The sequence below is a fragment of the Lampris incognitus genome, chromosome 1 (genome assembly GCF_029633865.1).
Source record: "Lampris incognitus isolate fLamInc1 chromosome 1, fLamInc1.hap2, whole genome shotgun sequence".
NCBI classification, from domain to species: Eukaryota; Metazoa; Chordata; class Actinopteri; order Lampriformes; family Lampridae; genus Lampris; species Lampris incognitus.
This window is the reverse complement of record NC_079211.1, coordinates 145211286-145222522: the sequence shown is the minus strand read 5'-3', so window position 1 is coordinate 145222522 and position 11237 is coordinate 145211286. Positions and strand designations below refer to the sequence as shown.

General features: G+C 47.1%; 1 protein-coding gene across 1 annotated transcript in view; it reads left to right on the top strand.

The window, feature by feature from the left end:
• The first annotated feature begins 3517 nt into the window (after positions 1–3517).
• Positions 3518–11237, top strand: part of LOC130120025 (solute carrier family 12 member 2-like) — a 44833-nt gene continuing 37113 nt past the window's right edge. The window contains exon 1 of the mRNA XM_056288641.1: positions 3518–4274. Within this exon, the coding sequence (XP_056144616.1) occupies positions 3792–4274 (483 nt within the window). The 5' untranslated portion in view covers positions 3518–3791. The remainder of the gene's footprint in view (positions 4275–11237) is intronic.

The following is an 11237-nucleotide window of genomic DNA, read 5'->3' as shown; positions in this document are numbered from 1 at the left end:
GCCGCTTGTATCCATGATCCCACCCTTTCAGTCACTACCCAAAGCTCATGACCATAGGTGAGGGTTGGAAGGAAGACTGACTGGTAAACTGAGAGCTTTGCCTTCCGGCTCAGCTCCCTCTTCACCACAACGGTCCGGTACAACGTCCACATCATTACTGCTGATGCTGCACCAATCCACCTGTCAATCTCCCGCTCCATCCTACCCTCACTCGTGAACAAGACCCCGAGATACTTGAACTTCTTCACTTGAGGCAACAACTCACCCCAAAAAACAGCCCAAAAACTTCAAAGCCTTCACAAACCTCATGAAGACTTTAACTCAATACTAAATGTTGATGCCAACAGGGGGAATGCATTGGACCACTGATCTGATGTCAGACAGCTTCTTTTAACAACCACCGCAAATACAGCATTTGTTCCATTGTTTATATTCACACCATCTACTCACAATGCACCACAACTGGTCTCCAAGGAAACCCAACAGTCAACAAATATGACCTAGAAGCACCGGTGACTAAGATTCAACTTATTCATTCAGAACTCTGTGCAGAACTGATTCCATGGTCCTCCTTCAAGGAGAACCATGATTTTCCATGAAGTGTGGAAGTGAAACTAAAAGCTACAATGAGGGTCAAAGGGACAACTTTGACTTTAAACTGGGCACAGTAGAAACCAAAACTCTTGATTTGTGATATCAGACTCAATAAGGTGATTTCAAATGCAAGAACTTTTGAAATTCAACCTTGTGCCCTCGAACCCAAGAAGATGAAAATGTGTTATTTATGATGACAGAGGGATTATAAAATAACCACAAGCTGGTTTATATCTAAACCTACTACTACTACTACTACTACTACTACTATTACTTTTGGCTGCTCCCGTTAGGGGGCGCCACAGTGGGTCATCTGTTTCCATCTCTTCCTGTCCTCTGCATCTTCCTCTGTCAAACCAGCCACCTGCATGTCCTCCCTCACCACATCCATAAACCTCCTCTTTGGCCTTCCTCTTCTCCTCTTCCCTGGCAGCTCCATATTCAGCATCCTTCTCCCAGTATACCCAGCATCTCTCCTCCACACATGTCCAAACCATCTCAATCTTGTCTCTCTTGCTTTGTCTCCAAACCGTCCAACCTGAGCTGTCCCTCTAATATACTCGTTCCTAATCCTGTCCTCCTTCATCACTCCCAATGAAAATCTTAGCATCTTCAACTCTGCCACCTCCAGCTCCGCCTCCTTCAGTGCCACTGTCTCCATATAACATAGCTGGTCTCACTGCCATCTTGTAAACCTTCCCTTTGACTCTTGCTGGTACCCTTCTGTCACAAATCACTCCTGACACTCTTCTCTACCCACTCCACCCTGCCTACACTCTCTTCTTCACCTCTCTTCTGCACTCCCCATTACTTTGGACAATTGACCCCAAGTATTTAAACTCGTCCGCTTTGATCACCTCTACTCCTTGCATCCATTCATTCTGCTGTCCTCCCTCTCATTCACACATACATGTATTCTGTCTTACTCCTACTGACTTTCCTTCCTCTTCTTTCATTCCTCCTCTTCCTTCCTGTGTGGCGTTTGCATGTTCTCCCCGTGTCTGCGGTGGGTTTCCTCCGGGTGCTCCGGTTTCCTCCCACCATCAAAAAGACATGCACGTTAGGGCTAATACTCCTGTCTCTGCCCCTGAGCAAGGCAAAGGAAAGAAGAACTGGAGTTGGTTCCCGGGCGCTGCAGCTGCCCACTGCTCCTATACAATATCATGGTTTAATACAGCAAGCGCACTCATTGTGTCCAAAAAACAACATGTACAGTGACAAAATAAAGTGGCTTTCTTTCTTTCTAAAAATAAATAAATAGATAGACTAGTAAATAAATAAATCCAGTCCACCTTCTCGCTGCAGTTCCTCTATTGACCACGTGGTGGCGGTAGTGCTTGGTGTCTGAGATCCACTTCAGAACCGCGGACAGAGTAACAAGACGGCTGTAATTTGCTTGTTCACATAAACGAGACGTTGGCTGACCGACACATTGTATTCATTTACTTGTTGTTGTTGTTGTTGTTGTTGTTGTTTTCTTCATGCCATTATGTTTAATGATCACGCGGAGGGGACGGCTCTGGGGTACTATGAAGGGCGGATGTTCAGGAAGGCCTCCTGCATTAACTCCTCAACAGATTTCGGTTTCTGTCACATCTTTGTCGTCCCTGGTGAACAGGGGCCCTCTAAACTTTCCCGAATGTTCGTCAGCGCATCATCAGCAGTGACGCCATGTTTTCCGCGTCTCTGTCTGTCAATGCATTTACATGATATGGAGCTAAAAGGGGGGAAATGAGGTCCGTCCCTCCTGCTTTTTCTCCCTGTTAAAGGGTGGTGGTGTTGTTTTAGGGAGTTGTTCCTTATCCGATGAGAGGGTCTAAGGACGGGACGTTGTGCTGCCGTGAAGCCCGCTGAGGCACCTTTGTAATTTGTGATGTTGGGCTATACAAATAAAACTGACTTGACTTCACAAGGAGCTGATTTAATTGAAATGGAAAAATGGCGGCACGGTGGCGCAGTGGTTAGCGCGGGTCGCCTCACAGCAGGAAGGGTCCTGGGTTCGAGCCCCGGGGTAGTCCAACCTTGGGGGTCGTCCTCTGTGTGGAGTTTGCATGGGTGTCTGGGTGGGTTTCCTCCCACAGTCCAAAGACATGTGGGTCAGGTGACTAGGCCGTACTAAATTGTCCCTCGGTATGAAAGTGTGTGTTGGGGGGGGGGGTACTGTGTGATGGCCTGGCGGCCTGTCCAGGGTGTCTCCCCACCTGCCGCCCAATGACTGCTGGGATAGGCTCCAGCATCCCTGCGACCCCGATAAGCGGTTCAGATAACGGATGGAAAAATGGTCAACGATATTCCACGTCCCCTCTCCAGGACGGCTTACCATATGGTTTATTATATGTGTTGCTTGTCGAGGCACAGGGGCTCAGCTGTTATTTATGCGACTCTTCAAGCTTTCTAAACCTGAGTGGGGGAAAAGACATATCGTGTATGTTTGTATTGTGTCGAGGGAATGTATCTGTGAGAGGAGTCTGTGACTGCAGGAATCAAACATCTGACGGAGAAAGTGGCTGTTGTTCTTTATGCTAATGTTACTGCAGGCTGACCCCCCCACCCCCACCCCCACCCCCCTGCACCACCACCATGAATACTCCAGTATGACGGGGAGAGTGAGGCTCATAACAAACAAATGCCCTTGTATTATTCAAAAAGAACCCCCCCCACTCTCCCTCCCTCCCTCCCCTCCCTCCCTGTCTCTCTCTACATAGCCAAGAGTTGGCAAAAGTGATGTGTGCTCCCAGCTGATCTCAAATGGTGTATTGTTCTCTCTCTCTCTCTCTCTCTCTCTCTCTCTCTCTCTCTCTCTCTCTCTCTCTCTCTCTCTCTCTGGGGACATCACAGTGGGGTGGGAACACGGAGAAGAGGAAGAGGAGGAGGAAGACGGGACGGATTGGTGTCCATTACGCACCAATCTTTGGCACGCGTCCTGACGCATCCATCACACTAGCCGGGGACAGCAGCGGACCGGACTGCTGTTTGCGGTCTCCTTCTGCGTCATAATTTAAGGTCACCTGTCTTTAGTGTAGGATCCGTAAGTTGAATGGATGTTTGCATGTTAAAGGTTTTGGGCGTCATGCAGTAGTTTGGAGTCTGGGCTGGTGTCGGTTGGGTACAGGGTTTCTCTTTTGTCTGGTTTTTGGGAGTCGTGGGATCAGCCTCGTTGTTCCAGTCATTATTTATTTCTTCATCTGTCGGTGGACATGTCAGGCTCCCCGGGACAGAAAGCCGCCTCACAGGCTGGCAGCTCCGCTCAAAGCCGCTTCCAGGTGGACCTGGTCTCTGAGGCAGACAGACACACACCTGACCCACAACCTGCCGAGCCATCGACGGGACCAGCTGGGGTGAAAGCCTCTGCTGCATGGTCAGACGAGTCTAAAGGCCGGTTCCGGGTGGTTGGGTTTCTGGATCCAGGCGGGCTGGGGATCGCGGGGGACATCGGCCTCCCGCCAGATGTTTCCCATAATGGAGACACTGTGAGGAGCGACTCCGTCAGCCTCCATTCAACAGGAACCGGTCAGACCCACGTCTCCGACTCCCACTCCAACACATACTACATGAGAACCTTTGGACACAACACCATAGACGCTGTCCCGAACATCGACTTCTACCGGCAGACAGCGACGCCTTTCGGGGAGAAACTCACCCGACCCTCACTGTCAGAGCTTCATGATGAACTGGACAAGGTAAAATAATAACAACAACAACACAACAACAATTGTATCCCTTGTAATGCTCAGTGTCAATACAGTGCCCTTACCTTAGTTCTGTAGTCCTTTGCCCCCTGAACTGGATCCGATAAATTCACCCTGGTTACTAGTAGTGAATGGAGACCATAAGAGTTTAGAAGGACACAGTTTATCTGGAGGAAGAAATCTGCATTAGGCAGGGATAACGCAAATGTGTGTAGACAGGTTGCTATTACTAAAGGTGCGCTCTGCTAACAAGCTTCACACCAGTAGGGAGATGGGCACCTAGAATATCAGCAATCTGGAATACTATCGAATTCAAAAGAGAGCAATCAGATTAGGACGAGCCCTTTCACGCCGGCTCTTATGCCAACTTCGTGGAGCACCTCTTTAGTGAACGTCAAAACATTAAAGGCCCCTATCAATACACTCACAATAGCAAATCATATAAACACTGGCATAAGAAATAAAATTACAAAAGCCAGCGGGTAAAACAAAGACAAAAGAAATTAAACCCCCGTTACAGGCCTGATACAACTCCGATACACGACACTGATGTCCGCATTGTTCCAGTCCCTTGTAGTCGAATGGAACTGCAATGTTTCCTAGTAGCCAACAACCCCAGGCAGCAGTATTGCTGTGCCCCGGACCCGTCCCACACCCGACACTTTCATCCAGCCCACATACCGCATGGATCGATGGCACTAGGGCGGTCCGCTCCTGTTTGCCAGATCTGGGCCAGAACCAAGCCATCGCAGTGCCGCATGTGCCACATATTTGCCAAAGGTGGCCCATATTTGTTTTGTGATATTTGGGCCATATTCACCATTTACCACACGGGCCACTTCAGGGCCACATCCAGATCACATGTTGCCCAGAGCACCGCATCTTCGCCAAAAAAAGGCCCACATTTGATTTGGCATATTTGGGCCATATTTGCTGTTATACATGTGGGCCACTTCTGGCTCAAATCCATTTTGTCAGGGCCAGAAGAGGGCCATCAGTGCCGCATCGTTGCCTGAAGTGGCCCACATCCGGGTGCTGTCTGGGACGCTATTCGGTGGCGTCGCTACCATGTAAATTTACTCAGTGGAACCACGAGTGCTCCGGTTACTCGTGGTGCTATTGGAGCTGCTGGCTGAAAATATTTAACTCTCCAACGGACCAACGATAGCTCAGCTTTGGCGACCAAGTGTCCCATGAGGGCTAACTGTGTTAGCAAGGTGCCCGGGTGGCATAGCGGTCTATTCCGTTGCCTACCAACACGGGATCGCCGGGTCGAATCCCCGTGTTACCTCCGGCTTGGTCGAGCGTCCCTACAGCCACAATTGGCCGTGTCTGAGGGGTGGGAAGCCGGATTTGGGTATGTGTCCTGATCGCTGCACTAGCGCCCCCTCTGGTCAGTCGCGGCGCCCTCGGATCGGCAGAGAGGAGGTGGAGCAGCGAACGGGACGGCTCAAAAAGAGCGGGGTAATTTGCCAAATAGAAATTGGGGAGGGGGAAAAAAAAGCTCTGTTAGCAAGCAGAAAAAAACTACTGTGCCTTCGGCTGGCAAATACAGGACCAATTAGGGACTTTCAGTCACCTAACAAATGTTCTGTTCACACAAGAAGCCTGACCGTTGCCTTGCTACTCATATCCTAGTTGTTGAATTTCAAACGTCAACATAACCGTTTCCTCAGCTCGAGACTTCCGGTCTTCATGGCGGAGTGAGCGGTCGATCCTTTCGCAAGCTCCGAGACCTAATCTCCTCTTTACACCCAGAAAGACTACTTTTGCACAGAAAGACGTCGGTTTACATCAAGTGAGCGACACGGAGCCGGGTTCTCTTGTTGCGACCGAAAAAGACGACGGCTGTACCGGTGGCTAGCTAAGCTAACTAACTGGCTAAGCTAATGTAACCGGTTAGTTTCTTGCCCGGTGCGGGATTCGACACGGGGTGTACTGCACCACAAGGCGACATCGCTAACCGCTCGGCTAAAGGGTCAAAGCCGTTAGCTAGGGGCTAACGTGTCTTATTAGTAGTTTACAGTTGTCACTCTCCCCGGAAGCGCGCCCTCGCGCTTTGTTCTTCCCGCGCTCCGAAGAGACTCCTGAGGATCTGCGCACTTCCGGATCCCACCAATGTAACCGGTTATTTTCTTGCCCGGTGCGGGATTCGATACGGGGTGTCCTGCACCACAAGGCGACGTCACTAACCGCTCGACTAAAGGGTCAGACCCGTTAGCTAGGGGCTAACGTGTCTAATTAGTAGTTTACACTAGGCTAGCTGGCACAAACAAAGCGGCGTGGGACAAAAAAGAAGAAGCGGAAGTAGAAGAAGAAGAAGAAGAAGAAGAAGAGGAAGAGGAAGCAGAATCCCCCAACCTGACGGAGGAGGCTGCAACGGTCAAACTACAACAGAAAACGGTTTTGGACCCGGTGAAAGAACGAAGTGAAGGCGCCGAGGCCACCAAACACCGAAGGATAAGAGATTCGTCTTCCCCGGAGAACCGGGCGAATGATGTGGAGCAGTACACGGAAATGAACGACGGCGCTGTCACCGGGGCTGGAGACTAAAACCCCGGCCTACGCCCGGGCAGCGACGACGAAGAACGGTGGGGGATTCAGGGAGACGGACTCGCGACTCTGTGGAGCACCAGGCGACTTCTTTGTCCCCTGTTGTTTCACCCGTCTCAGTGTAAGGGGCAACACCTACACCGAGGCGCGCCACCCTCTCCCTCGGAAAAACAAGAGTGATAACCCGGCCAGGATGGTAAGGTTTTCGAACCGAAAGCATAAAACCTGCTAAGGCGAGGAAAAGAGCTAAAGAGATCAGCCGTCCGCCTTTAGTCCAGTGTTTCTCAACCGGGGGTCCGCGGACCCCTAGTGGTCCGTGGTGTAATTGCAAGGGGTCCGTGAAAATAAAATATCTTTAAAAAAAAGATCCTATGACATTTATAGAAATAGGATTATTTTACTCAAATGTGACTGAGACCTTTATCTACCTAAACTATAAAGGGTAACAGGACTTTTTTCTCTAATTACATCTGTTTCACAAGTGCAATTTATTGTATTTTAATAAGAGATCTCGCTCCCGTTTGCATTGTTAAAAGTTACTGCACAAAAATTCTGTTGTTACATATATCTGAAAGTTACTGAATACATATTCTGTTTTGTTACATATATCTGAAAGTTACTGCATAAGAATTCTGTTGTGTTAACTATATCTAAGTTACAACTGAAAGCTCTTATTTTTGCCCCCAAAGAGTGAATAAATGCTAGAATGCAATTTAAAATGCAGTTTCTACTGTTTCTATCAAATTGCTACCCCCCTCCCCCAAGATCAGGTGGAGGGGTCCTCAGGGTAGATCAAAAATACGCAGGGGGTCCAGGACCCCAAAAAGGTTGAGAACCACTGCTTTAGTCGAGCGGTTAGCGATGTCTCTTGCGGTGCGGGCGATACGGGTTCGCTTCCCGGCCGCGGCACTTCCTGTGGTTGCGTTGTCCCCCGAATTCGCTACAATATGAAAGAATGCGGACGGAAAGGCACGCTTCCTGAAAAAGCAGAGGGAACTCCTAGCTATGTGGTCGACAGACTATAAAGTCTTTATGAATTTAAACGGAACACCAGAAGAGGCCAAAGTGCGGGTCGTCAGAGGCATTGAGGAATTGGATAAATACCAGTGAGTCCAAAAGAACAACACAACAAGGTAATGAACACTGTTAAAGAGTGACTAAATAAACACACTCCATGCAACCAACCATGACAAGTTCTGAAAGAAGTCGTTCATCTCTGTCTGGAGATAATGATAATCAGCAAACAGCAAAGATTTGCAGAATATGATAAACTGGGATTGAGAACGTTTGAACATACTGAGCATAAATCACAAGATATGGAAAATGATATCGATCCGGAAAATAATTTCTTCAAAAATATCAACAACAGTTGCTGTTATTACACAGATGATCAGTTTTACACTAAGGTTAAATCATCATAAAATATCAATTTTCCACTTTAACAGCAGAAGCCTATATGCCATCTTCCAAAACATCAAAGAATATTTAAGTCAATTAAATAAACCGTTCAATATAATACTAGCTATATCAGACTTGGAGCTAAATGGCTGTGAATTGGCCTATATGAACAGGAAAAACAAAAATGGAGGGGGTGTGGCTTTGTATGTGGATAAAAGCTTCAATTATAAGGTCGTGGAAAGCATGACAACAGTGGTTGATGACGTGCTAGAACGCATTACAGTAGAAATCTGCATGGAAAAAAAGAAAAATGTAATTGTGAGCTGTATATACAGATCACCGGGGTCAAATATTGAAATATTTAAGGACTGGATAGAAGAATTGTATTCAAAATCATCACAAAAGAATATGTTCATATGTGGGGATTTCAATATAGGCTTCCATCCATCCATTATCTGAGCCGCTTATCCTGCTGTCAGGGTCGTGGGGATGCTGGAGCCTATCCCAGCAGTCATTGCGCGGCAGGTGGGAAGACACCCCGGACAGGCCGCTAGGCCATCACACCGGGCCAACATACACACACACATTCGTACCTAGGGACAATTTAGTACGGCCGATTCACCTGACCAACATGTCTTCGGAATGATGCAAACATTGGGCAGAATTTTAGGGAAATGTTCCATAGTTTCTTGGGGGCTAATAATTTTGACCTTAACTATATATATATATATATATCCCCCTCCATCTTGAAGAACATCCGTTAGCGATCACATGTTTTTAAAATTATATCCACTCTTTCGTAAAGCTTCTTGGTATTGGGGGGGGGGGGCTGTTTCACTGAAGATGGCTTCACTAGACGATATAGATGAGTCTCATATTTATGCTCACTGGGATATTTTTCAAGATAGAGGGCGGATGATTGCCTTGTGTATGTATTGCAGTATATTATTGGGCTTCATGTATGGCCCGTATGAACCATTTCTAATGTGTAATGAGATGTCAAGGAAGTCAGTTTGGTTTTTGTTAGCCTCAACTGAAATTTTTAGCCCATGGAACCTGTAAAGGCTGTCCGCTTTCACGTCTGTTGTTTGTGCTAGTCATTGAACCTTTAGCCATAATGCTGAAAACCTGGACACAGCTGCAGGGTGTACGCCAGGGAAATATTGCCCGGTCCCACAGCTTTTCCGTTTTTCATTCTTAGCAACGCCATGTCCTCTTCATTCCTTGGTGGTTAATCTGTCCTTCTTTATTCACATCATTCATTTGATGACTGAAATAATCTCGCCATCTCTGTAAAATTTCTTCATCTTTTGACAGTATTCTTCCATCTGCGTCCTTGATCAGTTTTTTTTTTCAACGTCTTTGTTTGCTCTCTCTATTTGGCATATACTATGTATATCCTCTCCTTCTACTATAGCTAAATATTAAAATATTAAAGATATTACAAATAATTACCATGTGGTTATAGTTGCCTAAGGGGATAAAAGCACTTCATAATAGTAATAGTAATGATAATAATAATAATAGGGCAGCACGGTGACGCAGAGGTTAGCGCAGTCGCCTCACAGCAAGAAGGTCCTGGGTTTGAACCCCAGGGTAGTCCAACCTTGGGGGTCATCCTCTGTGTGGAGTTTGCATGTTCTCCCCGTGTCTGCCTGCATGGATTTCCTCCGGGTGCTCCGGTTTCCTCCCACAGTCCAAAGACATGTAGGTCAGGTGAATCGGACTTACTAAATTGTCCCTAGGTGTGACTGTGTCAGCCCTGTGATGGACTGGCAGCCTGTCCAGGGTGTTTCCCCGCCTTCCGCCCTATGACTGCCGGGATAGGGTCCAGCATCCTGCGATCCTAATTAGGATAAGCGGCTCGGAAAGTGGATGGGTGGATGGTTAATAATGCTAAACTGTTCTGTTCTGGTGAAGCCCGAAAGATTAAAAACTACATCAGTTTATACAACTCTCTATTATAACAAACTTCTTTTTCTCTGCGATAAAGTCTGTTTCTTCTCTGAAGGTTTCATTTACTTATCCTCGGGTCTTTCCCACCATACAAAGTCTGCCTCTATAGGTTACGCCACAGCTGATGACTTTTCAACATCCACACACTCCGGATGTATTTTCACAGCCCAATGAAATTTAAATTCATTACATTCCCAACCCACCCACAGAATGGGCCTCATGACGTCACTGGGAGCATGACCTGCGGATCATACAAGCACACACGCTCACACACAACAATTGTTTTTCTATACTTGTGAGGACCCTCATTGGCCCCCACCCTCCAACCCCCGACTCACACACACACACACACAATGCTGTCTCACAACCCATCTTCCCTGTAATGACCTACTGTAGATTTCGTAAGTATGTAGGTCTTTACAGTAGCGACATGTTATTTGACTTTTCTGGTTTTTTAGCATTTGGATGTAAAATAACATCTTCAATATAATGTTTAAACGCAGTGTCGATACTGGTTTTCTTAGGCTTTCAGCCACATCACAATTTCTCTTATTAGCCAGCTAAATTTGAACATGTGGGATAATTAATTTGGTACTTACTTACATAAAACACACAGGACGTGACACAACCTTATCCAAGTAGAATGTCTATGAAGATCCAAGATTCAAGATTGAATTACAGAATGGATCCACTGAAGGAATTACCGCCATGTTTTCATGGTCTCCCTATTTTACTGCACAGTCAAATTCTTCTTAACCTGTAAGCTGTGGAAATGAGTGGCTGGGTTTTTACATGAGATGATGTGGAGGCTATCGTTGGTATTATTTTAAGCTTCATTAAAACTCATTTTATGCAGCTGCAGCTCTTCAAAAGAGGCGTCAAAGACCACACCCAAATTGCTGTGCCCCGGACCTGTCCCACACCCGACACTTCATCCGGCCCACATACCGTGTGGAATGATGGCACTTGGACGGTCCGCTCCTGTTTGCCAGATCTGGGTCAGAACCAAGCCATAGCAATGCCGCATGTGCCACATATTTGCCAAAG